The 27,893-nt window shown below is 40.7% G+C and overlaps 1 protein-coding gene across 2 annotated transcripts in view; it reads left to right on the top strand.

Moving 5' to 3' along the window:
• The window catches only part of PARN (poly(A)-specific ribonuclease), a 165,349-nt gene that overhangs the window by 6,781 nt on the left and 130,675 nt on the right, over window positions 1-27,893 (top strand). For both annotated transcript variants that reach the window (XR_010731167.1, XM_066274802.1), the window contains exons 7-14: window positions 4,709-4,874; window positions 5,538-5,603; window positions 6,519-6,557; window positions 7,744-7,786; window positions 9,104-9,184; window positions 14,637-14,693; window positions 20,204-20,281; window positions 26,599-26,642. Coding sequence is in view for 1 of the 2 variants with exons in the window: in XM_066274802.1 (XP_066130899.1) it covers window positions 4,709-4,874; window positions 5,538-5,603; window positions 6,519-6,557; window positions 7,744-7,786; window positions 9,104-9,184; window positions 14,637-14,693; window positions 20,204-20,281; window positions 26,599-26,642 (574 nt within the window). In the remaining variant the exon portion in view is untranslated. The remainder of the gene's footprint in view (window positions 1-4,708; window positions 4,875-5,537; window positions 5,604-6,518; window positions 6,558-7,743; window positions 7,787-9,103; window positions 9,185-14,636; window positions 14,694-20,203; window positions 20,282-26,598; window positions 26,643-27,893) is intronic.

Raw genomic sequence — 27,893 nt, forward strand, 5'->3', positions numbered from 1 at the left:
AATGTCTGCACAGACTACAATCATGATGACTAACTTGCTGCTATGATAAGCTGCTGAGCTCCCTGAAGAAAGGGACTTGGGTCTCGTTCCAGGCCCTTGGAGCATAGCATGAGTCCTTTTCTTTAATGGAGGTGACCATTAAATATCTGATGAGTGCGTGTTTGTCATTAGAGCACACCAGCATGATTGTCCTTCCTCTGTTCATTTATTTTCTGAACAGTGTTTGGAAAACCTCCGGTTTTTACTGGCAGTATTAATTAAGCACGTGCTGTCGTAAGGTCAATAACTACTTTTTTTTTTTTAAATACTTTATTTATTTATTGATTTTACAGAGACAGGAGAGAAAGGGGAGCATGGATTGGGAAGTATCAATTCATAGGTGCTTCATGTTAGTTGTTCATTGCTTGCTTGTTGTATGTGCCTTGGCCAGGGCAGCCCAGGGTTTCGAACCGGCAACCTTGGCATTCCAGGCCGAAGGTTTATCCACTGCGCCACCAGAGGCCAGGCAATAACTACTTTTAATTTAATTATTTTCCTAAATTGTATTCTTTTCCATGATGAATATAGAATTATTGAGTAAGGTAAAGAAGGAGATATTTTTTAACAAAAGCACTAGAACATAGTCCGCAAATTTCATTTCCCCTCAGTGTGGTCTTCCTGGGAGGCCTTTAGAACCCATGCCCTGTTGTTTTTTACTTGCTTCAGTAGTGCTGCATCATAATTTCTATTGATAATACTGAATTTTGGAAATGCCAGAAAGTATTTGGAGCCCAAACTGCTGAACATACTAAGTGAACCAACTGGGTAACACAATTTGGTTATATGAAATAATTTTTTCTTTTGGCTTGTACTTGACTCTGAAAGCCCTTATAAAACAAAAGTTCCAAATGTAGTTGGAGCACTATATTGGAATAAGCGCAAGAATGTTTTGAAGAAATTACTTTAACCAGGCTCATATGGATGTAGTATAGTTTCCAGCCTGATGGTTTTATGGTTTTATTCTGAAAAAAGGAGAAAGACAGCCAAATTAGAGTGTGTCTCTTCTCATGATTTTATAGTCAGACGTTAGACTGTTTTAGTCACAGATGAATCTGGACTTCCAGGCCATCTATTATTACCAGTATTCTTATCTTCATGCTCCTGTTGATACTCTAAATCTCATCTAGACCTTCACTTATCAGATCTTTCCAGTTGTGCTCTGTAAATGCCAGACCCTTTTCTCCAGGTGGTCTTGTTCACAGTGCCTTAGACTTCCTTTTTTGAAACAGAACCAGGTGACTCCTTGTTACTGTTCTCCCTGCAGCCTCTCAAATGCAGGTGGTTTCTCCCCTGCTCTTTCTATTAGGTGATGGTAGATATCGTTGCTTCCCCATGCCACTTTCAAACTATGTACTTGAATTCCCTCTTCTCAGGAGCTATGTACAGTTCTCAGGACTGTCACCCAGCTCTGCTCCCCCCCCTTTCTGCTGACTTTATGGGCATGAAATTCATTGATAGCCTTGGCTATTCATGATGTCTTTCGCTCCTTCCTCTTTCCTCATTCTGGGTGACTTCTGCATTCACAAGGATGACCAGCAAATGCTGTCTTGTCTGTTTTTTGACCCGGTGGTCAGCAGTCCTTGGTCCTGCCTCCCTCTTAGCCATCGACTCTCTTGGTAGCATTGTGAGTCTTATCACCCACTTCCAGAATTTCTTTTTGAGAGCATCACCTCTTGTCCTTCTCATTCCCTTACTCTAGGACCTTATTTCAGCAATCTGTTGATCTCCATTGCTTTTTTACTATCAGTGTTCTTCTGTTCTCCTGTCTTAACTTCTTTCATTATCCACATGGTTCATCAAAACCTTCTTTCCCTCCCTTGCTCCTCTCTCCCTTCATCTCACTTGCCTAGCAAAGTCCCAGCATGTTTCTGAGGATCTGAATATTGCTGGAAAACATGACATACCTAAGCTAATTTGTTACTTTAAATTCATGACCACAAGTTTCAAATAAACAGGCTCAAAAATCCTACTTTTTTGACTTAGAAATTCCATTTCCAGCTCCTTAAAATGCCCGTTTTTTATTACCTTATTCTCTTCAAACTTCCCACCTCACCCAATGACCATGCCTCTGAGGGGAAATAGAAAAAAGCAGAGGCCTGACCTGTGGTGGCACAGTGAATAAGGCGTCAACCTGGAACGCTGAGATTGCCGGTTCAAGACCCCCGGCTTGCCCGGTCAAGGTACATACGAGAAGCAATTGTGAAATTGTGCTTCCCATTCCTCCTTTCTGCCTTTCTCTTCTCTCTAAATCAATAAAATAAAATCTAAAAAAAAAAAAAAAGAAAAAAGAATCTGCTTTGAGTCCATTAAAAAAAATAAGAAAAAAGCAGAGAAGAGCTGCTGCATTCTCACCACTGGGCCCATGTCTGGACCCAGGCTTCTTACTTCTGTTCTTTACAGTGAAGTGGAGTCCTGCACCCATCAACAGACAGTCCCTGTCTCCTTGTCAAGTACTGGCTCCTCCAGTTTGCCCTCCTCTCTCTTGAATTATTTTCCCTTCTCTGCTGGATCATTTATATTTATATTTTTCCTAACCTTGAACTGAATTTGGTAGTTTCTTCCATAATGAATGTAGATAATAACCTCAATTAGTGTTAGTATCTGTTGACAGATGGGATTTTCTTTAAAAATAAAATTATTGATTTATTTTAGAAAGAGAAGAAGGGAGGGGAAAAAGAAACATTGATTTGTTGTTCCACTTATTTATGCATTTATTGGTTGATTCTGGTATGTACCCTGACTAGAGATTGAACCTAGAACTTTGGCGTATTGGGAACAAGGCTCTAACCAATTGAGCTACCCAGCCAGGTCGACAGATGTGACTTTGTAATTGATCATTCTTTCTACAAAGTTAGTGTCTCTTGGCTTTTACAACCATTCATATCCTGGTGTTGCCTAAATTTTTCTCTCAACACCTTTCTTCAATACTATAGACTTAGATACATTTTTAATTTATGTATATAGCCTTAGATGATTTCATATACCCAGGACATAGCTTTTGGTTTTCATTCTGGAGTCCCAAACCTGTTCTTTGCCTAGTTGTCCCCACCTCATTAAGTGGCCCTTTCATCTTCCCAATTGCTTAAACTTAACAGCATCATTAAAAAAATTATCGATTGATTTTAGAATGAGAGGAAGGAAGAGAGAGAGACACACACACAAAAACATTGCTGTTCCAGTATGTGTCCTCCCTGCAACCTTGTGTCTCTATATGATGCTCTGACCAACTGAGCTACCCGGCCAGGGCTAGCATCCTTTTCCTTTTGCTCTTTTCTTTATTCCACATCTCTGTTGTTATCAGTAGGTTCTATCTTTTCTATCTTTAAAATCATTCAATCCATCTTTATTGCTTAAGCCAGGGTACAAACTCTGGCCCACTTCCTATTTTGTAAATAAAGTTTTATTGGGACACAGTCATGCCCATTGATTTTCTCATTGTATATTATTACTCTTCATGCTACAAGAGCAAAGCTGAGTAGTTGCGACAGAGACACCTCCCCCCATCTGTCCCACAAGCCTAAAACATTAACATTTATTTCTTTAAGAAGTTTACTGATTTCTGATATAAGTGATCATCTCTTGCTTGGGTAATTTTATTAGACAACTGCTTGTAGTTCTGAGTTCCTTACTTCAACTTTCATAGGATTCAAAGTGTTCTTTTTTTTTTTTCTGAAGTAAGAAGTGAGGAGGCAGAGACAGACTCCCGCATACACCCAACCAGGATCCACCCGGCATGCCCACTAGGGGGCAATGCTCTGCCCACCGGTGTTGCCCCGATGCAACCGGAGCCATTCCAGCGCCTGAGGCATAGGCCATGGAACCATCCTTAGCGCCTGGGCCAACTTTGCTCCAATGGAGCCTTGGCTGTGGGAGGGGAAGAGAGAGAGAGAGAAAGGTGAGGGGGAGGGGTGGGGAAGCAGATGAGCGCTTCTCCTGTGTGCCCTGGCTGGGAATCAAACCCGGGACTTCTACATGCTAGGCTGATGCTCTACCGCTGAGCCAACTAGCCAGGACCCAAAATGATCTTTTTAAAACATGAAGCAGGTAATGGAATATCTTGCTTAAAATCTTGTCATGGCATCCCATTGCTCTTAGAGTATAATACATTTTTACTGTGGCCTGCAAGGGCCTGTGTAATCTTGCTCTGTCCTCTTTCCAACCTGGTGTCATGCTGTTCTCCTGTTCATTGTGTTCTGGCCATACCAACTTCCCATGCTGTTTTTTGAAAAATCCTACCATTTCCCTCTGCTGTACGTTTATACTTACTTTCCTGCTGGAAATACTCTTCCCCCAGTTCTTTGCATGTCTGATTTCATCCTTATTCTTTGGGTCTTCACTCACAGTGTTCTCTGATCATCCTGGCTAAAGTCATTCCCCATTCCCTTCACTACAGAATAGCATATATCTACTTTGCTCGCTGTTGGATCCCCCAGTGCCTCATGTAGTTCCTGGGACAGCATAAGTGCCAAATAAAATTTTGTTGAAAGAAGAATGAATGAAAGGAATGTATGAATAGACAAATGTATTTCAAAATCATTTGCTTTTTCTGTTGATTTTTTGAGATATAGTTAAATATGCTGTCTTTTCTGAGTATTTTAGACTGATTTGTTAAACAATTTTTATGTTAAAGTTACTTCTACTAATACATTCTTTTAAAAACTATGTTTAGGAATTCCATATTTAAATAAGGAAGAAGAAAGACAGTTAAGAGAGCAGTATGATGAAAAACATTTACAGTCTAACGGTGCAGGAGCTCTATCGTATGTGTCTCCTAACACATCGAAATGTCCTGTGACAATTCCTGAGGATCAGAAGAAGTTTATTGACCAAGTGGTGTAAGTTTCTAATCTGGAACCAAGTGTGCATTATGTAATGTGTATTGGGGCATGACTGGCAGCTGTGTGTTGAACTTGCTCTATACATACACACTACACAACAGAGGTGTGATGTTACTATTGGCAGGATTTAATTATGACATCTAAATTTGTATGACAATAGCACATTGTAAATTGGATTCTGTGTACTGTACTTAGACTTGGGAAGACCTTCTGCAAGGGCCTGATGGTCACTGTCTAGTTTCTCTAAAGGCAGAGGACTGAAACAGGCCCATCTTGATATTTGTAACATGTCCCTGTGTTTTTCTCTTGTAGTTAAGTTTCTGACAAGCCAATGTGCAATTGAAGGAATATCTAGACTTGCTTAGTTTACTTATCGGTATAACCACTTTACTAGAAAAATAAAAATTTAAATTACTTGTATTGATGTAGACTTGAGAGATTGTCACTACTTCATTAATAACAACAGTAATAAAAAGAATATGCCAAAATACATTATTTTTCTTTAAGCCTTACTGACCTAAAAAGTTATAACATGATTTGGTAAAATTACATTGTTATCTGTTCTTAGATTTAGCTAGCTTTTGAGTGTGATTATTCTGTTTGTTGATGACTTTTTTCCATAAAGGTGTTGACAGACGTGTTTTTGTTTTAATTCCTTAGAAAGAAAATAGAAGATTTATTACAACATGAGGAAAATAAGAACTTGGATTTAGAGCCATGTACGGGGTTAGTTGCCCTGAATCTTTTCACATCTCCTTTTTGGGGAAAGGTAGATGATTTCTGGCATGTGCTGTATTTGGTCTTTTAAAAACACCTTCATAAATAGTCTTTTATTAGAGGCATGCTCTCAGGATTTAAGCACTAACTTTAATACAGTGGGGATGATGGTATATTGAGATACTGAATGAATGCTTTGTCCCATCCTGGAGGGGGAGAAAACTATTACATAACTTTGGTTGAAAGTTATGCTCAAGAGTGGCATAATTGTTTTAGCCTCAAAAAGTACTTAATACATAAAGTCTTCAGAACAGACGAATTTATTCTCAGGCTACTTCTAGCCTTTTAATTTTTGTCTGTGGTAAAAAAACAAACCAGTGTATCAGAGTCAGTAATTTCAACATCCTACTTTTTTTTTAACTTTGTGACTAGCTTCACAAAATGTTTTAGTGCATCTCTCTTGAACTCTTTATTTAAGCCACAAAAAATAATGCTTTTGTTAGACAGGAACTTCTACTGCATCTATAAAGTAGTAATAATAATATATTAAAGAACATTTTGATGAAGACAAGTGGTGAGGAATCCTCACACCTCAAACATCCTGTCCCCCCTTTTCAATTTTGTTTATTCATTTTAGAGAAGGGAGAGAAAGAGAGGAGGGGGTGGGGAGCAGGAAGCATCAACTCCTATATGTGCCTTGACCAGGCAAGCCCAGGGTTTTTTTTGACTGGTGACCTCAGCGCTCCAGGTCGCCGCTTTATCCACTGTGCCACCACAGGTCAGGCCTGCCCATTTTTGTTTGCATATTACCTGTCATTTTTACTGATGTCTCTTAAAAATTAAATGTCTTTTCTTATCAGGGCTTGATCACTTAGGGTTTTCTTTTAATGTGTCAAGACCAATACCTTTTCTTTGTTTTTATAGGTTCCAAAGAAAACTAATTTATCAGACATTGAGTTGGAAGTAAGTGTTTACATTATATGCAAGAGCTCTGTAAGAGACCCTGGATTTAAAAAATAAATATAATCTGTTCTCATTTCATTTATAGAATTCTGCTGTACTTGGTGATTTGACCATTCCATGTTGTTGTGCAGTGCTGTATTTCATTTCCCCCACTTTCTTAGCTTGAGTACCCACTTAATTTGTTATTGCTTTTTATTAGATGCTATAAAGCCTTTTAAAATTTCTTTTAATTATTACTTCAGCTTTGTCTATTAACTTCTAGATATGTGGTGTTTTTGTTCTTTGAAAGTACATGGTCAAGATTTTGTTTTAAGGACTAGGAGATACTCAGCTGAATTCCTTTTCTACGTCAGGGGTTAGACTATGGATGGATTTTGAGAGGTCTGTGAATTCCCTGAAATATCTAAAATTTTGTATGTATATTTTTCTGGATGTTTCCATTGGTTTTATTCTGTTTCAAGAGGATCTCTAAACCCAAAATTGAACGTCAGTATTAGAGAATTTGATGTTTGCATTTGTCTTTGTTTGGCGTTCTTGTTCATCCATTAGAATCTGCCAATGACATGTATACTGGAAATTTACTTTGAACATAATAGGAAAAGGGCCATTGTTGTTAGACCAGGTTCCTTTCCTTTCATATTTTTCTTGTACCTTACTTTATTTGGGTTCCAGATTCCTCTGCGTGGCTGATACAAACTACCATGCCAGACTACAGAGTTATTCCTTTCAAGTCTCCCGTGTCTGTACCCATACTACCTAAAAAGACCTTCAAAATCAGTTAGGAAGTAAACATTATTGTATTTGGAAGAAAAATTTTTGTGGTAGTGAGCTGACTGTATTATGTGATGCAAGACATCTCAGAAAATGCCTAAGTCCTAAAAAAAATTAATTTGAAATCAGATACATTCCTATGTGTTTAAGAGCAAAGATAGGGAAATACACTGCTTACCAAAATTAGGGGATATTTTGTCACTTCGTATTCATTTTGAAATATCCCCTAATTTTTGTGAGCAATATAGTTAGCTTGTGGAATGTTATGGAATAGGCTTATTGTAAAGTCTTCATTATAGTAATAATTCATATTTAGTAAAGTTAAATTATAGATTTATAGTTGCTTTAAAAATAGTTACAGTTTTAGCTGTCATTGTGTCATCTACTGATATCATGTTTTCTTCCTTTTCTTTAGGTATCCCAAAGGCATTCATGTTGAGACTTTAGAAACTGAAAAGGTAACCTCCAGAATTGTCCAGGTCTAGCAATTAAAGTACATGCAATGATAAATGGATAGGTCACAGTCAGAATTCACTGCTCTTGATCCTGCTCATTTGACTCTGCTCTTTATGAGCTGGGTGATCTTGGGCATGGTTAACTTCTCTGAGCCTCATTTTCCTCATTTATACATTGGGGGTTAGCATGATAAATGATGATCTGTATCTATTTTACAGCTTTTTTATGGTGGTCCAGTGGGTAAATGGAAGTGAATAGGCTTTGTAAACTTGAAAGCATGCAGGTGTTTAGTACATGTTCTAATTATAATAGAAAGTTTGATATGCTTGAAAAAATGGCTTTCTGTTATGTGAGCAAGTGAAATTAAATTTTAGAATTTAGGGCATAAGTGTGTACAGGTATTGTCATGTATTCCCAAGGTGCGCTGATAGAACCGTGGTGGATAATAGAGGGCTGATGATGGATTCCCATGGCAAAAGTTTAGGGTTTTAGAACTTAGTTGTTACTCTTAAGTCCGATGTCAAATTATATAAGAGATTAAGTGAATTTAAAAAATCCTGCTAGTCTGACCAGGTGGCGGTGCAGTGGATAGAATGTCGGACTGGGATGCAGAGGGCCAAAGTTCGAAACCCCGAGGTCACCAGCTTGAGCCCAAGATCGCTGGCTTGAGCAAGGGGTCACTCGCTGTGCTGTACATGTGAGAAAGTAATCAATGAACAACTAAGGAGCTGCGATGAGGAATTGATGTTTCTCATCTCTTCTTTCCTGTCTGTCTGTCCCTATCTGTCCCTCTGTCTCTATCTCAGTCTCTGTCACAAAAATAAAAATAAAAGATAAAAAAACCCAATCTTGCTGGAAGATAAATCTCAAACTTTGACATAGGGGATTTATGGTATGTTTAATTGATAAAAAATGCAATATATGAAGAAGAAGGCACTAATTATCTGACAGATTACCAGGAAATCCAGGATATGGTGTAGAAATTTTATTTTAAAACCAACTGTTTAGAAACTCATGTTCAGGTGCAATGTAATTTCTTAGTGTTTATTGTGAGAAGTGTCTTATTCTCAGCCTGTTGATACTTTTAACTGATGTATGTTGAGTTGGATTAATAAAACATGGGAAAATGACATGGAAACATAGGCATAATTTGGGTGTGTAATGCATCAACCCAACTTTTGGTGGCAAAATACTTTCAGTGTGTTTAGCCCACAAAAGGCTGTGAAAAGATAAAAACGATAACTTCTATGGTAGCAGAATTCTGAATTTTTTGGTCATGTTGCTTCCATAAAATTGTATGTCTGTTTTATGTCTTTTAGAAAGAGCGATACATAGTTATCAGCAAAGTAGATGAAGAAGAACGCAAGAGAAGAGAGCAACAGAAACATGCTAAAGAACAGGTAATGAGTTATGTTCATTTCCTTTGGTGAGAGATGGCATCATAGTACCTTTCTCTATATGGGTAGATCATATGTTGGATTCAATTAAATGATTAGTTTTCCACCATAGAAAATTGAATTGGTAGGAAAATCTAGAATAAAACAAGGGACACTTAAGGCTAAGTATTTAGACATAGCCAACAAAGTGAGCCTGACATGGTTGTTCAGTCTTCCCTTATATGAAGTAGTCTTGATAAAAGTATTTTTGATTATCATTTGGATTATGTGCCACTGATCTTCATTGCCTGTTAACTAATATCACTGTGTCTGATTTCAAGCAAGTTACCAGTTTTCCTAAAACAAAATTTAGAACATGGGACTTGACAAATTAGGATGAAATGGTCATATTTGCATTGTTGGAACATCAGTTTGGTTGCTCTCTGGAGAATGAATTTGAGTAAGACTGGAGGCAGGGGGACCACTTAAAGCTGTGGAGATACATAGCTGACAGATATCAGTGACCTGAAATAGGATAGTAGCAGTTTAGGTAAAACTGGAGATACTTAGGAGGTAGAATCAGTGGAATATGTGATTAGATGTTGGTTTTAAAAGAGGAAGAGAAAGGAGGGAAGATGCTTAAGCCTGAAATTGAGCAACTTGGTATCCTGACATCAGTTCGCTTATATGGAGTGACACAGATGGGGTGTGTGTGACACAGATGGAGTAGGGTTTGCATATAGTGGGTGTCAAGGTCATAGATATGTGGGAGGGCAGAAATAGATTTATTAATTACTGTATTAGTTATTTGTATTAGAACTTTGCCCATTCTTATAAAAGGCAGGGCCACAACTGACTGATTCAACCAGTAAAGACATAATAAGCCATTGTTAGATTTAGATGGTTTACAAAAGGAAGATCAGCCAAAGATGCCAGCCACATGTGATTTTTGTTTCTACACACCAAAAAGACAACACTAAAAAAATAAGGGGTTAGATGACTGCGACATAAGTTGAGGTACCTCATTATGAAGGAGCCAATTCTAGACTGCAGCAAAGTGCTTTTATATTTTGTAGCTCTCTTTCTTTTTCTTTTTTTTTTTTTTTTAATTTTTTTAGCGAGAGAGGGACAGACAGGAAGGGAGAGAGAAGCATCAATTCATAGCTGTGGCACCTTAGTTTTCATTGATTGCTTTTTCATATGTGCCTTGACTATAGGGCTTCAGTTGAGCTAGTGACCCCTTGCTCAAGCCAATGGCCTTGGGCTCAAGCCAGCAACCTTTGGGCTCAAACCAGCGACTGTGGGGTCATGTCTATGATCCCACGCTCAAGCCGATGACCCTCCACTCAAGCTTGTAAGCTTGCGCTCAAACTGGGTGAGCCCACGCTCAAGCCAGAGACTTGAGGGTTTTGAACCTGAGTCCTTAGCATCCCAGGCTGACGCTCTATCCACTGTACCACCGCCTGGTCAGGCTGTAGCTCTATTCTGACAAGGGTAGAGGATTAAGGCAGAAAGCTCTATGCCTCATTGGAACCTGGGAGGCCATCCTCTCCTCCTGGGGTATTTCACTAAGATGCAGATTAATTGCAGCTCAAGCCTTTGCCTTTTGGCTTATTGGATATGTGCAGGGTCACCAGGGCATGATGGTGGAACTTTCCCCCTACAGTGTAAAAGAGGTTATATTCTGTTTCTCATCCATTGGGGTTTTAGATTTCTTTGGGACATCCAAAGGTAGGTGTCCTGTATGCAGAGTTGTCATTCTGGAGCATAGGAGAGAGGTGAGGGCTAGACTTGGTTGTCATTGGTAGAGGGACTGGGACTGGATTAGAGTACCTACAGCAGGCACAAGGAATAAGAAGAGGACCTTGAGTGGGATTCGGAAGATGACCAGCATTTAAATGATTGGCAGAAGTAGTAAAATGTGTCAGGAGATTATTGTGACATAGCAGCGAAGGGAAGAGAGTATCTGAAAAAGGGGATGTCAACAGTGTCTGATACTCTAGAGCAGGGGTCCCCAAACTTTTTACACAGGGGGCCAGTTCACTGTCTCTCAGACCATTGGAGAGCCGGACTAAGAAAAGCTATGAACAAATCCCTATGCATACTGCACATCTTATTTTAAAGTAAAAAAAACAAAATGAGAACAAATACAATATTTAAAATGAAGAACAAGTAAATTTAAGTCAACAAACTGACCAGTATTTCAATGGGAACTATGGGCCTGCTTTTGGCTAATGAGATGGTCAATGTGCTCCTCTCACTGACCACCAATGAAAGAGGTGCCCCTTCTGGAAGTGCAGCGGGGGCTGGATAAATGGCCTCAGGGGGCCGCAGTTTGGGGAACCGTGCTCTAGAGCCCTGGTTGGCAAACTGTGGCTCATGAGCCACATGCGGCTCTTTGGCCCCTTGAGTGTGGCTCTTCCACATACCATGTGCGAGTGCTACCTCGATAAGGAATGTACCTACCTATATAGTTTAAGTTAAAAAAATTTGGCTCTCAAAAGAAATTTCAGTTGTTGTACTGTTGATATTTGGCTCTGTTGACTAATGAGGTTGCTGACCACTGCTCTAGAGAAAGAGGTAAGGACTGAGAGGGACCATTGGGTTTAGTCTTGGAAGTTGTTTTTTACTTTTTAAATATTTTTTAAAATGTTATTATTTTGATTGTAAAATTTAACACAGTATTTACCATCTTGACTATTTTTAAGTATGTAGTTCCATAGTGTTAAGTATATTCAGATTGTTGTGCAGCCATCAGCACCATCCATCTCTAGACATCTTTTCATCCTGTAAAAGTGAAACTCTCTACCCATGAAACAACTCCCCATCCTCCCCTCCCAGCAGCCCCAGGTAATCACTCTTCTACTTTGTCTTCTGAATTTTACTACATTAAGTACCACATGTAAGTGGAATACATATTTTTTTGGTTACTGTTCTAATTCACTTAGCATAAAGTCCTCAAGGTTCATACATATTATAGTGGGTGTCAGAATTGCTTTCTTTTTAATTTTTTTTCTTCTCTTCCAAGTGAGGGAAGGGGAGATAACAAAACGGACTTCTGCATACACACTGACTGGGATGCACCAGCAACCCCCATTTGGGGCCGATTCACTGCCCAGCTGGGGCCATGCTTACAATCAAGCTATTTTTAACACCTGAGGCGGAGGCTACACAGAGCCATTGTCAGTGCCCAGGACCGATGCACTTGAACCAATAGGGCCATGGCTACAGGAGAAGGAGAGAGAGAAAGAGAGAGAGAGATGGGGGACAGGAGGAGAAGTAGATGGTCACTTCTCCTTTGTGTCCTGACCAAGAATCGAACCTGGGATGTCCACAACCAGGCCAATGCTCTACCACTTAGTCAACCAGCCAGGGCCAGAATTGCTTTCTTTTTAAGGCTAAATAATACTTCACTGTAGCCTGACCTATGGTGACACAGTGGATCAAGTGTTGACCTAGAATGCTGAGATCGCTGGTTTGAAACCCTGGGCTTCCCTGGTCAAAGCACATATTGAGAAGCAATCAATGAACAACTAAAGTGAAGCAACTACAAGTTGATGCTCTTCACTCTTTCTCTCGCTCTCTCTAAAAAATCATTTTAAAAAAATACTCCATTGTATAGCTACACAACATTTATTTATTTGTCGATGGACAGACATTGCTCCAACCTTTCTATTTTTGTGAATAATGCTGCTGTGAACATAGGTACAAGTATCTTTTTGAGTTCTTGGGTTCAGTTCTTTTGTATACATACCCAGAAGTAGAATTGCTGGATCAAATGGAAATTCTATGTTTAATTTTTTGAGGAACTGCTATACTGTTTGTCTTAGCAATTATACCACTTTATATTCCCACCAACAGGCCAAGAGTGTTCCAATTTCTTCACATCCTTACTAATACTAGTTAGACTTGGGAGCAAAGAGGTGAGCAAGTTCAGTGAGGGTGACGCCAGATAGCAGAAGGTTGCAAGTACCTGGGAGTTAAACTGGAGATAGTTAAGTAATTTAGCTGTAAAGCAGGGGTCGGGAACCTATGGCTTGTGAGCCAGATGTGGCTCTTTTGATGGCTGCACCTGGCTCACAGACAAATCTTTTATAAAAAAAAATAATGTTAAAAAATATAAAACATTTGCCTGACCTGGCGGTGGCACAGTGGATAGAGCATCGGACTGGGATGCCGAGGACCCAAGTTCGAGACCCCAAAGTCGCCAGCTTGAGTGTGGGCTCATCTGGTTTGAGCAAAGCTCAACAGCTTGGACCCAAGGTTGCTGGCTCTAGCAAGGGGTTACTTGGTTTGCTGAAGGCCCGCGGTCAAGGCACATATGAGAAAGCAATCAATGAACAACTAAGGTGTCGCAATGTGCAACGAAAAACTAATGATTGATGCTTCTCATCTCTCTGTTCCTGTCTGTCTGTCCCTGTTATCCCTCTCTCTGACTCTCTCTCTGTCTCTGTAAAAAAAAAAAAAAATTAAAACATTCTCATGTATTACAATCCATTCATTTCCTGCCGCTCATGTTCATCGTTGCGGGTGGCTGGAGCCAATCACAGCTGTCCTCCGGGACAACACCAAATTTTTATTGGATAATGCGTAAGGTACACGGGTCGTTGTATGGCTCTCACAGAATTACAATTTAAAATATGTGGCGTTCATGGCTCTTTCAGCCAAAAAGGTTCCTGATCCCTGCTGTAAAGGGACAAGAAGGGACAGTAAGTAGTTGCATGGAGCTTAGAATTAAGGAAGGTGCTTTAAGATAGGAGAGAAATTAAGTCTATTTAAACACCATTAAGAAGGAAGTAGGAAAGAGGATACTGAGTGGGGATGAGTTTCAGAGTGCTGTACTATAAAAGTTTTATAAAAATGCTTTCGAAAAGAAAAAAAGTCAAGAATAACAGGAATGCTGTTTTCATCAGCCAACTGCTGGTTAGATTTCCCAAGAATTTAATGCAGTATTGAATTTGGCCAACAGGTGGCAGCTTTTACAAATTTGTATCTTTAAGGTGGCTTGATAGAATAGACTTGGAGATTGCAACAAATGATGTGAAGTGATGGTAAATGCTAGGCACCGTTATTTTAGTAACTAGTGTATAATTTTCCACGTGCTCATTCCACTTTTTTTTATTGATTGATATTAGAGAAGAGAGAGAGAGAGAAATGAGGGAGGAGCAGGAAGCATAAACTCATAGTAGTTCCTTCTCATATGTGCCTTGACTGGGCAAGCCCAGGCGACCTCAGCATTCCAGATCAATGCTTTATCCACTGTGCCACCACAGGTCAAGCTCATTTCATTTTCTAAAACAAAAAAGGAACACCATAAAACACTCATATGCAGTTGTTTGGGATGATAGATGCAAAGCACATGAAACCAAAGCTAATTCACTATAAAATTTCAGTCCTTTTTTTGGGGGGGCTAGGTTTTAACCCAAATATAGGAATATATGCAAATGAATAATTTTTTGGTTTTTTTTTTAATTAGGAAGAACTGAATGATGCTGTGGGATTTTCTAGAGTCATTCACGCCATCACTAATTCGGTAAGTGAACCAGATATTTTGTATTTAACTAGATTGCAGAACGTAACATTTGAGGCAAAAATGCCTAGTTATAATTGCAAGTTAGTCATTTGGTTACATTTAGAATGTATACCTGACATGGAGGAAGAAGTTAAAACTTCATAAAGGTAGACTGTTGTTATGATATGCTTGGTGTGACACATTGTAAGTGCTGTCACCATTTTTTATTGAAACCACTTTTTTCTCAGAAAACCTTTTTTTTTTTGTAAAATGCATAGGAGGATCATACAATGATGTCCTTAATGTGCTGTAAAAACATTATTTTCAAAATCAATAAGTAGCATAAGAAAGTAAGGAATATGAGGAGAAACAATCAGGTGTTTGAAGGTATTTTTCTTCTTTAATTAGAAGAATCTAGAGCAGTGGTTTTCAACCACCATTCTGTGGACTGGTAGTTAAAAACCACTGCTCTAGAGGATAAAAAAAAAATTGTCTGATTTGAGTTCTTCTACATAACTGTAATGGAATCTTATATCTGATAGCCTTAATGATATTTGCTGTTTTAAAAACGTGTTTACCATTTGTATAAATGTGCTAGAGTCCTATGATATACGTGGTAGACATTTTTTTTTTGTTTCCTAAGTCATTTTGGAAAAGAGCCATCCACGTCTTGCATAGATAAATTGGGTCATGCTGCTAGTGGTTTTATGACTTACACATCCAAATCAGACTGCTTGCTTGGATGCTAAATTGCATTTTTGTCCTTGAGTCGGTGGCCTTGGGAGAAGAAGTGATTCCCTGGAGAAGGACTTGTCCCTTAGATGCTGAGCTTTGCATCAGGGAAGCTTTTTTTGTGACAGAGACAGAGAAAAGAACTGATAGGGACAGATAGGAAGGAGAGAGATGAGAAGCATCAATTCTTCATTGCGGTTCGTTAGTCTCCTTAGTTGTTCATTGATTGCTTTCTCATATGTGCCTTGACCGGGGGGGACTATAGCAGAGCGAGTGACCCCTTGTCAAGCCAGTGACCTTGGACTCAAGCCAGCAACCATGGGACTCAAGCCAGCAACCATGGGGTCACGTCTCAGATTCCATGTTCAAGCTGGGTGACCCCGCACTCAAGCTATGGGAGCCCGTGCTCAAGCCAGCAACCTCGGGTTTTGAACCTGGGTCCTCTGCATCCCGGTTTGATGCTCTGTCCACTGTGCCGCTACCTGGTCAGGCACATCAGGGAAACGTTAAGGCCGTAGAGACCCTCTTGTATTCTGTGGCTGTCTAACCACAGAATAGTGGTTATACCTCTGACTAGGTATAGACTAGTCAGAACAGGAGTGCTTGTGGGAGCCATACCACTGTCCTCAACTGGGGATAAACAGAAGTTACCAAGCCTTGTAAAAGAAAAGGGCTGGCTCACTAGGGGCTCCTTCTCTAAAGTAAGCAAGATAATCAGAATGGAACAGTAAGTTGGATGAGCCTGGAGGGAAGTAAAAATTTGAGTCTTTTCAGAAGTGGCTAAGATCTTAGGTATCTAGAAAAGCAGAGTTTCTGGTCACATTTGCTTGCATTATCCACACTTAGCCAGTAGACTTCAGATAAGTAGTTGGCTTGACTAAGGCTGGCCCTAAAATACAGAGATGTAGGACATTGGTTGACTTTGAGCTCTCTTGTAGCCATCATGATAGTTTAGTTAGCTGGGACATTTGTTCACCGTGTACAAATTCAGATACTTTAGCTTGTTGTGCCTCTGTTCTTTCTCTCTGTTGTTTTCTACAGAATAATTCACAGTATGTTGCTGACCTTTGGTAGTTTATGTTCCAAACCATACTATGAAAAAAAGCCCATTTATTAGTAATGCAGATATTTAAAAATTAAAGGTCACATATCTTAAAAATGCTAACTTTTTAAGTTAAGCTCTATAAAGCTAATGAACAGTAAATACTCTTATATTTACAGTATGTTGCACAAGCTTTTTTTCCTGTCACTGTTAGTAGTAAATCTATGCTTCTTATAGTTTAAAAAATATATTTTTACTGATTTTACATTCATAGCAAAGTTTCAGAAATAGTACAGTTTCTGTGTATTACCCCAATGTCAACATCTTATATAACCATACAGTTATCAGATCCAAGAAAGTAACACAGGCACAATATTATGAACTAAACTATAGATCTTATTTGAATTTCACCAGTTTTTTTTTTACTAAGTACTTTATCTTTCATAATTTTTATTTGGGATCCCACATTATATTTACTTGTTTTTTTCTCCTTAGTCTCCTACAGTCAGTAACGGATATTTTTAAGCAGTATTGATTGCATTTTGTCAAATGTCCCTTAGTTTGTATTTGTCTGATCTTTTCTCATGATTAGACTGAGGATGTACAATTCATGCAAGAATACCACAGAAATGATAGTTCATAACATTGACCTTGATCTCTTGTTTAAGGTGGTATCTGCAAGATGAGTACACTGTGAAGTTGCTGCTTTTCTCTTTGGGGTTAATAAATATCTTGGGAGATGCTTGGGACTATAAAAATTTGTTTTTCTCAGACTTTTGCTTAGTGTCTGTCAGTGGCTCTTGTGCCCTTTATTACTCTGATGTTGTAATGGCAAATTTGTATTTTCTTCTTTCTGCATTTGTTCTTGGAATTCTTTTATAAAAAAGAGCTATCCCTTCTTTCCTGTTTGTTTAATCATTTAAAAAATGTATATGAGCCTGACCAGGTGGTGGCGCAATGGATAGAGTGTTGGACTGGGATGCGGAGGACCAAGGTTTGAAACCCCGAGGTCGCCGGCTTGAGTGCAGGCTCATCTGGTTTGAGCAAGGCTCACCAGCTTGAGCCCAAGGTCACTGGCTTGAGTAAGGGGTCACTTGCTCCTCTGTAGCCCCCCCCCCTCAAGGCACATATGAGAAAGCAATCTATAAACAACTAAGGTGTTGCAACAAAGAATTGATGCTTCTCATCTCTCTCCCTTCCTGTCTGTCTGTCCCTATCTGCCTCTCTCTCTGTCTCTGTCACAATATATAAATTCAGGGAGATATGTTTATACTACAGGTTATAATGTATTTAAAAAAATTTTTTTTTAATTTTTATTTTTTATTCATTTTAGAAAGGAGAGAGAGAGAGGGAGAGAGAGAGAGAGAGGAGAGGAGAGAGAGAGAGAAGTGGGGAGGAGAAGCAGGAAGCATCAACTCCCATATGTGCCTTGACCAGGCAAGCCCAGAATTTTGAACCGGCGACCTCAGCATTTCCAGGTTGACGCTTTATCCACTGCGCCACCACAGGTCAGGCCGGTTATAATGTATTTTTTATTGTTTATTTTGCTACTACCGTTTGTACTACCGTTAGCTGTTAGAGCTTCATCAGGTTAGCGCCTGTATCCTTTGAACAGCTCTTGTGTCCTTGGAACAACTTGATCTTCTTTGAGCACTTCATTACTTTCTGGCATCACAAGATGCCCTGGGCTTCAATTTATTTTCCCTGCCTCAGCTCTAGAATCAGTGACTTCTCCAAGGAACCCTGGTTTCTTTTATTGGAGAATGGTGTTTGGAAACCAAGACCAGCACTAGATTACTACTGTGGTATTACTACTTCTAGCTTCCTCACTGGACAGAACTAGAATGATGCTTATGTCAGTCTGTCAGATACACTGAAAACCATGCCTTTGTACTGATACCTCAGATTCTAGTCCTTTGATGGCAAACCTTTTTTTAAAAACTGCCCACTTTTGCAGTGGTAGTCAACCTAGTCCCTCCCGCCCACTAGTGGGCGGTCCAGCTTTCATGGTGGGCCAATCGCGGCGCCACTTAGTTGCTCCTTTAGTTGCTCCGGTACACCCACCATGAAAGCTGGAAGGCCCACTAGTGGGCGGGAGGGACCAGGTTGACCAGCACTGCAAAAGTGGGCGGTTTTTATAAAGAGGTTTGCCCTCACGGTTCTAGTCCAATACCACAGGGTTTGTTTTTAGACTACTCTCTTTTCTTATTTGTAACTTTTTTTCCAACATTGGGGAATTCAGTTCTTGTCTGCACTATGTGTTTGTTTAAATCTGGTACACATGTAAAAAGTTTCATAGTTGCTATCTATACCTTGTAGGAAGTGCTACAGCGTTCACGTGCAGGTTTTTGTCTTTAGCCTGACAACGTGTAGTCACGGTACTGTTGTGTAGTTCTTTTCTTCCCAGCCTCCTTCAGTGTGGTTGTGGTATTTATTTATAATATAGTTAGGTTCATTAGTGTTTGTATTTCAGTTTGGATTCCCTCCACATCTTTTCTGTAGTTTCAATCAGTACTTGATATTTTAGCATTGAATTGATATTCAGAATGGATACAAATACTGAGCCAAAAGAATAGCTTGTCTGTTAGATTGGGAAATTTTATATAGAATTATTTATTTCAAAGAATTATGTTTAGCTCTATGAGTCTAGGAGTATTATTCGGAAGGTCTACTGGAACATCAGAGTAAAAATCTTCACTGGCATGACCTGATGATTTATGTTAAAAATGGTGTCAGATGGCTAGTTAATTCTAAGTCGATGTTCCATTTTGGTAGTTTAATTTGTATCAAAATGGAGTAAATTTATTGTACATATATTGTACTTCAGTTGGTTGAAAAACAGTGATTTTATTGGAAATGATATTTAAGAATATGCCTCATGATTTTTGACATCGATGTAGGAAATGAAAATTCATTCTGTTTAATATAATTAGAAAGTTATTTTTGTCTTTCAGCATTATTATGAATGTATCTTTTAAAATCAATGAGTTTTTTTTAAAGAACACAGTCCTAAAATAGATATTTGGAGTTTGTTTACAAATTATTCAATAGTGCTGTAAGGGGCTTAGTGTTTTCAGATATTACTTTTTTTTTTTTTTTGTATTTTTCTGAAGTTGGAAACAGGGAGGCAGTCAGACAGACTCCCGCATGCGCCCGACTGGGATCCACCTGGTACGCCCCCGCGATGCTCTGTCCATCTGGGGCGTTGCTCTGTTGCGACCAGAGCCATTCTAGCGCCTGAGGCAGAAGCCACGGAGCCATCCTCAGCGCCTGGGCCAGTTGTGCTCCAGTGGAGCCTCGGCTGCGGGAGGGGAAGAGAGAGACAGAGAGGAAGGAGAGGGGGAGGGGCGGAGAAGCAGATGGGCGCTTCTCCTGTGTGCCCTGGCCGGGAATCAAACCCGGGACTCCTGCACGCCAGGCCGACGCTCTACCACTGAGCCAACCAGCCAGGGCCTCAGATATTCCTTTTTAAGTTGAGCTCTTCAATCAAAATTTACTTTCCCTGATTCTTGTGGGGGCAAGGTTAATAAAAATCAGAGAAAAAGATCAGTGAAATTAGTTTGTAACTTTTATTTTGTATTCTGAAATTAAGACCCCAAAATTGAAAAAGAATGAAGCTGATCCCAAATTTGCTTATTTGCATATATTTATATTTTTTAATGTGATAAAGTAAGTTTAGAAGAAAATCCTCTATACTCTCAAGCCTAATTATACTTTTGAACCTGAAGTCTTTTTTCCTAACCTTGACTTTCTTTAGGGAAAACTTGTTATTGGACACAATATGCTCTTGGATGTTATGCACACAGTTCATCAGTTCTGCTGCCCACTGCCTGAGGTAAGTGACTTGTGTTGAAACTTCATAGTACTTTGTTACTGAGAAAGTGTTCTCTACATAGTGTTGTTACTTTGTATTTAGCACGTTCCCAGAGAGAACATTTCATGTGCTTGGTTGTACACATTTTGAAGGGATATACATATGGGCCATTTTAAGGGATCTTTAGTCATTTGCCGTTGCCAGAGCACGGCTAAACATTTGTTTTATCTCACTTAGTGTCAGTGGTTTGCTCAGTTAGTACTGGGTAGGGGTTTCTTGGCCACAGGTATGGTTGTCTAGTTTGCTACTGCTATCATTAGATGTAGCAGGGGCATTGAAGGTGAGTGGTGTTTTAGGTCAACTGAACTGGATCAGTTCCTGCAAAGTTCTTGATTACCACTAGCTAAGCTGCTTCCTTTAGATTCTCTGTTGACCTTGGTGTTTTTTCACTCTTGGAGCCAAGTTGTCTCAGTGCAAGAAAGCATGAACTTCTTTGGCTCCTCAGGAAGAGCTTCTCTTCTGCTTCTTTTTTTTTTTCTCTGAAGTGAGAAGTGGGGAGGCAGAGAGACAGACTCCCGCATGCGCCCAACTGGGATCCACCTGCATGCTCACTAGGGGGCGATGCTCTGCCCATCTGGAGCATTGCTCTGTTGCAACTGGAGCCATTTTAGCGTCTGAGGCGGTGGCCATGGAGCCATCCTCAGCGCCCGGGACAACTTTGCTCCAATGGAGGCTTGGCTGTGGGAGGGGAAGAAAGAGATAGTGAGAAAGGAGAGGGGGAAGGGTGGAGAAGCAAATGGGCACTTCTCCTATGTGCCCTGGCCGGGAATCGAACCCAGGTCCCCTGCACGCCAGGCCGACGCTCCACCGCTGAGCCAACCGGCCAGGACCAGGGTGGTTTTTATTTTTAACATCAATTTTGACTCTTTTCTACCCCAGATCTGGTCATTTACAAATTCTGACAATTTTGTATCCATGCTGTTGCTTATATTTGGATCCTTTTCATTTCAGTTGCAAGTGTCCAGTATTTCATCTGGAATTTAGCAAACTTCAGGATATCCTGTCTCCCTTTAAGCTTTAGCCCATCCTTTAAATCATAATTTGGCAAGCTTTTTCTATAAATGGACAAATGATAAAAAAAATTTTTTGGTCTTTCCTGGCTGTACAGCCTCTGTCATAACTCAAGACTATTATAGCCTGCAGACTGCTGTAGAATGCATAAAGAAACAAGTTTGCCTTTGTGTTAATAAAACTTTATTTCAAAACTAGGTCGGGTCCCTGGCCATTGGCTCAGTGAATAGAACATTGGGCCGGGCTATGGACATCTCGGGGTTTGTTTTTTTTTTGTTTGTTTTTTTTTTGTATTTCTCTGAAGCTGGAAACGGGGAGAGACAGTCAGACAGACTCCCGCATGTGCCCGACCGGGATCCACCCGGCACGCCCACCAGGGGCGACGCTCTGCCCACCAGGGGGCGATGCTCTGCCCCTCCGGGGTGTCGCTCCGCCGTGACCAGAGCCACTCTAGCGCCTGGGGCAGAGGCCAAGGAGCCATCCCCAGCGCCCGGGCCATCTTTGCTCCAATGGAGCCTTGGCTGCGGGAGGGGAAGAGAGAGACAGAGAGGAAGAAGGGGTTGGGGGCGGAGAAGCAAATGGGCGCTTTTCCTATGTGCCCTGGCCAGGAATCGAACCCGGGTCCCCCGCACTCCAGGCCGACTCTCTACCGCTGAGCCAACTGGCCAGGGCGACATCTCGGGTTTAATTCCCAGTTAGGGCACCCTGGGGAGGCGACTGTCTGCTTTTTCACTCCTCCCCTTCCCCTTTCTCTTTCTCCCTCTCCCGCAGTCATGATTGATTTGGGCACCTCAGCTCTGGGCGCTGAGGATAGCTCTGTGAGCCTTTGCTTCAGGTGCTAAAAATAGCTCAGTTGCGAGCATGGCTCTAGATCAGCAGAGCATCTGCCCCAGACAGGTGCTTCTGGGTGGTTCCTGGTCAGGGCGCATGCAGGAGTCTGTCTTTGTATCTCCCCTACTCTCACTAAAAAAAACCCCAAACAACCATAGGTGGGCCCTCACTTACTCCTCAGTGGTTAGAGTGTCAGCCCAGCGTATGAACATCCCAGGTTCAATTCTCGATCAGGGCACACAGAAGAAGCAACTATTTGCTTCTCTCCCCTTCTCTTCTTCTCCCTATTCTCTCCCTCTTCCCCTCCCACAGCCAGTGGCTCAGTTGGTTCGAGTGTGGCCCCAGGGACTGAGGATAGCTCCGTTAGAGGGTATCAGCCTCAGTTGCTAAAAATAGCTTGGCACTCAAGCACTGGCCCCAGATGGGGTTGCCAGGTGGATCCTGGTCAGGTTGCATGTAGGAATCTGCCTCACTATCTCCCCTCCTTTCACTTGAAAAGCAAACAAAAAACCCCAGCTAGGTAGTGGGCCAGATTTCATCTGCAGTCCATCGTTTGCCAACTCTTGCTATAAACTGCCACCAGATTAATCTTTTATTCCTTCTGGATTGGAAGATAAGCTATTGTACTTTGGAGTTTAGTCTTATTTATACATCTGCAAAGCCTCACTTCTGATGGGGTCATTGTCCCATCAGCATCTTGATTACTTTCCCTTGTGAAATTTCAACACAGTGCAGCCATGAATACAGTGGCTCTCTCGGTCCCCTTGTACTATTTCTGCAACCTTAATGTTACTTCTGCTTCCCCCCCCCCCCCATTTTTCGGAAGCTGGAAACGGGGAGGCAGTCAGACAGACTCCCGCATGCGCCCGACCAGGATCCACCCGGCATGCCCACCAGGGGGTGATGCTTTGCCCCTCAGGGCGTCGCTCTGTTGCGTCCAGAGCCATTCTAGCGCCTGAGGCAGAGGCCATAGAGCCATCCCCAGCGCCTGGGCCATCTTTGCACCAATGGAGCCTCGCTGCAGGAGGGGAAGAGAGAGACAGAGAGGAAGGAGAGGGGGAGGGGTGGAGAAGCAAATGGACGCCTCTCCTATGTGCCCTGGCCGGGAATCAAACCCGGGACTCCTGTATGTGGGCCGATGCTCTACCGCTGAGCCAACCGGCCAGGGCCTCTTTTTTGTTTTTAAAGTGAGAGGAGGGAAAATAGTGAGACAGACTCCCACATGTGTCCTGACCAGGATCCACCTGGCAACTCTTTGGGCCAGTGCTTGAATCAATTGAGCTATTTTTAGCGTCTGAGGCTGATGCACTTGAACCAACCGAGCTATCATCAGCGCCTGGGGCCAACGCTCAAACCAGTTGAGCCATGGCCTATGAGAGGGGAAAAGAGAGAGAAGAGAAGGGGGAGAGGGAAGGGAAGAGAAGCAGATGGCCACTTCTCATGTGTTCCCTGACCAGGGGTCGAATCTGGGACGTTTGCATGCTGGGCCAACACTATCCGCTGAGCCAACCGGCCAGGGCCTATCATTGTTTTTTAGGACAGCTATATGACCCTTTGGGACTCAAAGGCTTCATACTTGTGAGTCTTAAGACAAGCACCATGGATGTGAATTTGCATTGTATAAATCTAACAAGCTAATGTTTATCTCAGATTAACTACCTTTTATTGGCCAAACAGACCAAAGCAGTAGCTTTTCTCACGGATTTTTGACCCTTAAAGTAATGAAGTTATCAGTAAGGAAAGAAGAAAGTGTATTTAATACTCTGTTTATAGGTGTTTTGGATACCAAGCAGTTTGGCATATAAGTTGGTATTGAATATTGATTTAACAAATGAGTATCTTCCTTCTGTGCCAGTTTTATAATTTTGTGATATATGGCTTTGTACACCTCACTGACCCTGCTGAAAATTCTGAACTAATCCCACATTCTTTGTTTTTCTATACAGTTGAATATTTTTAGCTTGGCATATAAACCTTTCTGTGATCTTGCTCAACCTGGTTGTGTAGTCTAGCCACTTGTTACTCTCCTTATTCCCAGCCAGACTAGCTCATTCGTTCCTTGGGAAGTGCTTTGTGTTTTTGTATGTCTGTAGTTTTGGAATGTAATTTCTTCCAACTAAAATTTTCCCTAGGCTTTCTCAATGCTTGTTATATACAACTTTACCTAATTCCCAAGGTCCAGGGAGGTTTTCCCTGCCAGCTGCCCTGCCAGAGAGGTAATCTTCCCTTTTTCTGAGATCCCACAGAATGTATACCTGTTATGGCACATGAATTTTGTTTTTACAGCTTACTCCCCTTCTCCTTCTAGATGATTCGTTTCTTAGACGAGGAGTGTAACCTTGTTATTGCCTTTGTTTGTTTATTTATTTATCTATCTTTTCTGAGTGAGAGGAGAGCATATAGAGACAGACTCCTGCATGTGCCCCTAGCGGGATCCACCTGGCAATCCCCGTTTGGTGCTCTACCCATCTGGGGTCATGCTCACAACAGTGCTATTTTTAGTGTCTGAGATGGAAGCTCCATGGAGCCACCCTCAGCACCTGGGGCTGATGCACTCAAACCAGTCAAGCCATGGCTGCAGGAGGAGAAGGGGGGGGTGGAGAAGCAGATGGTTGCTTCTCCTGTGTGCTCTTTTGGGAATCAAACCCGGGACATCCATACTCTGGGCCAGCACTCTACCACTGAGCCAACCAGCCAGGGCCTTATTGTCTGTGTTTGAATGTCTAGCATAGCACTTTGTAGGTAGGTACTTAATAAATGTTACCTTGAATGAAACTAATTTTGACTCATATTCTAGCAGAGAGTGCAAGAGTGGGAGGTAGATTAGGATAAGTGGTTTTATCCTTTGCTTTATTACTAAGGTAACCTGAGTAAATAAATTACTTAGCTTCTTTGCGTTCTCTCATTGTCAGAGGGAGAAAATGGTTTCTTCCATCTACCTTTGGAAGCAATGATATAAATAAGAAAACCTATGTAAAATGGTAGAACTTGTACATACACTGGTACCAAAATATGCATTTAAAAGTATCCTAAAGAATTTTAACAGAAAGTCTTTCTTAAGAATATTCATGGTACTTGCACAGAACTTGGCTATTGTTGGCCCTGGAAGTAGCCATCATTCTAATGCTTTCTTTCTTGTGAAGCTTTGTAATAGTATTGAAAGATTACAAACAGTTCTCATTGTATTTTTGTTTGAGTTAGCATTGAAACCACTTGTTCATGTATTGTCCATTAACTTAATAATAGCCATTGAAAAGCTGGTAAATTTTACAAACTAGTTAGATGCAGTCTATATTTATAGGCTTGAAGAGCTAATTGGAAATGGCAATTTCCCATGAAACATGAATAATAACTGAAGAGAAGTGTAGTTACAAAGGGTCATGAGTATGACTGTCAGTCTAGCATGGCAATTATGTATGCAAATGAGTTAATTTAAAATTAGAGCAATCTCATTTCAGCTTTAGATTTTCTGATCAAAATAAACTTGGAAGATGAATTGTTTAATTTCTTGCTAGTGGTGCCACTTTAGCAATTTTCTGAGTAGTTAAAACAGGAATCATGTATATATTGGAAAATGTGTTTCAGTGGTCATTTTTAACTAACATTTCATAGGTGTTCCCAATAAAAGGTTAACCTAGTTTACAATATCCATTTCCTGTATAAACTATTTATTTAAATAATTTTCCTAGGCCTACTACGATGATGAATTTGTGTGATAGAGTTGTTACTGAAAGTTTTCTACATATAATAAAAGCCTTTAGCCCTGGCCAGTTGGTTCAGTGGTAGAGTGTCGGCCTGGAGTGTGGATGTCCCAGGTTCGATTCCTGGTCAGGGCATACAGGAGAAGCACCGATCTGCTTCTCTACCCCTCCCCCTCTCACTCCTTTCTCTTGCTTTCTCTTTCCTTCCTGCGGCCAAGGCTCTATTGGAGCGAGTTGGCCCTGGGTGCTGAGGATGGCTCCATGACCTCCACCTCAGGTGCTCAGGATGGCTCCATGACCTCCACCTCAGGTGCTCAGAAGAGCTTGGTTGCTGAGCAATGGAGCAAGCCCAGATGGGCAGAGCATCTCCCCCTATTGGGCTTGCCAGGTGGATCCCGGTCAGGATGCATGCAGGATCTGTCTCTCTACCTGTCCTTCTCTCACTGAATAAAAAACTTTTTTTCCCTCCAAGTTAAGCCATAAAATACTTAAATTCACCTGTTTTGGTTATGTAGAGGTTTTATATCAGGTCATATGATTCCCAATCTGTGAGGAAGTTGTGAAGATTTTTAAAAAGTTATTAACTAGAATTGAGTCTGGCAGTTTAGTTTTAAAGGTCCTATGTGAGGTATACCAGTTTGTGAAGAGGCCTGTGGAACTGGAAATATTTATGTCTGTTTTTAATACTCTGAGTGTATTCGTGAAATTGTAACAAGTCATTTTCTTGTTTTTTAGGACTTAGATGAATTTAAGGAGATGACAATATGTGTTTTCCCCAGGTAAGCTTCCTTTCAGGATTTGTCTTTCATTTAAAATAGTTATTATGGTATACATAATTCAACTAGGTATATAGTAATTTATTGAAACCATTAGATTACAATTACAATGCAGTTCATAAAAGCTGGCAAATGGTTTAAAAGCTCCAAGTTTCTGCTTTATAATTGATGATTGGCTTTTTTGTTATTCCATTAACGTCAGAATTTGAACTGAGAGTGAAAATAGCAGCTCCTTTTTTCTCTTCCCATGTCTTAATATCTGAAGAACTAGTGAAGTTTTTTTGAATTGGCTGCTGTCTTTCCTGTATGTCAGTGTTTTTCAACTGCTGATCTGCAGACCAGTCTGCCAGAATATTGTTTCAGTCTGCAGAAGAGTTAACCACCTTGCAGTTGTATGAAGATTGTAGACCCAATGATGTTAGTCAAATTTGCTTATGCTCAGGGTGTTCTGTCTTAGTGGTCTCTGAAATAATTATCTTATTTTCATTGGTCCCCAAGTGTAAAGAATTGAGAATCACTGCTGTATGTTGTATGTATTGGTCACAGTGAAGTGTCCAGTTGAGAATATTCAGTTGAATATTAGCTATAGTTGAGTATATGTAGATATAATTGAATATATAGTTGGGTATAGTTGAATATATAGTTGGATATTGTTGAAATATCCAGTTGAGAGTATTCTGTAGTCAGTCAACAATTGTCTAGCGAGAGATTTTTGCTTCAACTTTAAGTCAGTGCCTTTACCAGTTAGTGGTTTTCACAGTTAATATTGCGTGTTCTGATAGGTCACATGTCCTGTGTTTAATACATATTAGCCATGTGGAGCCTATGGAGCAAACCTCTGTATTTGAGGATCTGTTTGAAGAGGGACAGGCATGGCAGTGGAGCAGTTGTCTTATAGCCACAGTATTTCTGTACTATTATCTAAGTGTTCACATTTATGTAAAAAGAAACAATTTTCATATTAGTGTCTGTCTCTTTTTTGTGTTCCAGTCTCTGAGACGGAGTAGTAAGAAATAATTATAGTAGGATGAACCTACCAAATCCATATTTCGACCCTTCAAGACTTTATAGTGTACAAACCTGGGTAGTAGTGGTAGATGGTAATGACTTGGCATTGTTAGACCTGCAGCAGTATTTAAACCATGTAAAAAGATACGAAGTTACTTGACTTCCCCTTGAGATTGCTGTAGCCCATACCCTTGCAGGGAACAAGCAAATCCAGAACTTGTGCTCTGTGTATGGCAGAGTGGACTC

This window comes from Saccopteryx bilineata, chromosome 4 (genome assembly GCF_036850765.1).
Source record: "Saccopteryx bilineata isolate mSacBil1 chromosome 4, mSacBil1_pri_phased_curated, whole genome shotgun sequence".
In the NCBI taxonomy this organism is placed as follows: domain Eukaryota; kingdom Metazoa; phylum Chordata; class Mammalia; order Chiroptera; family Emballonuridae; genus Saccopteryx; species Saccopteryx bilineata.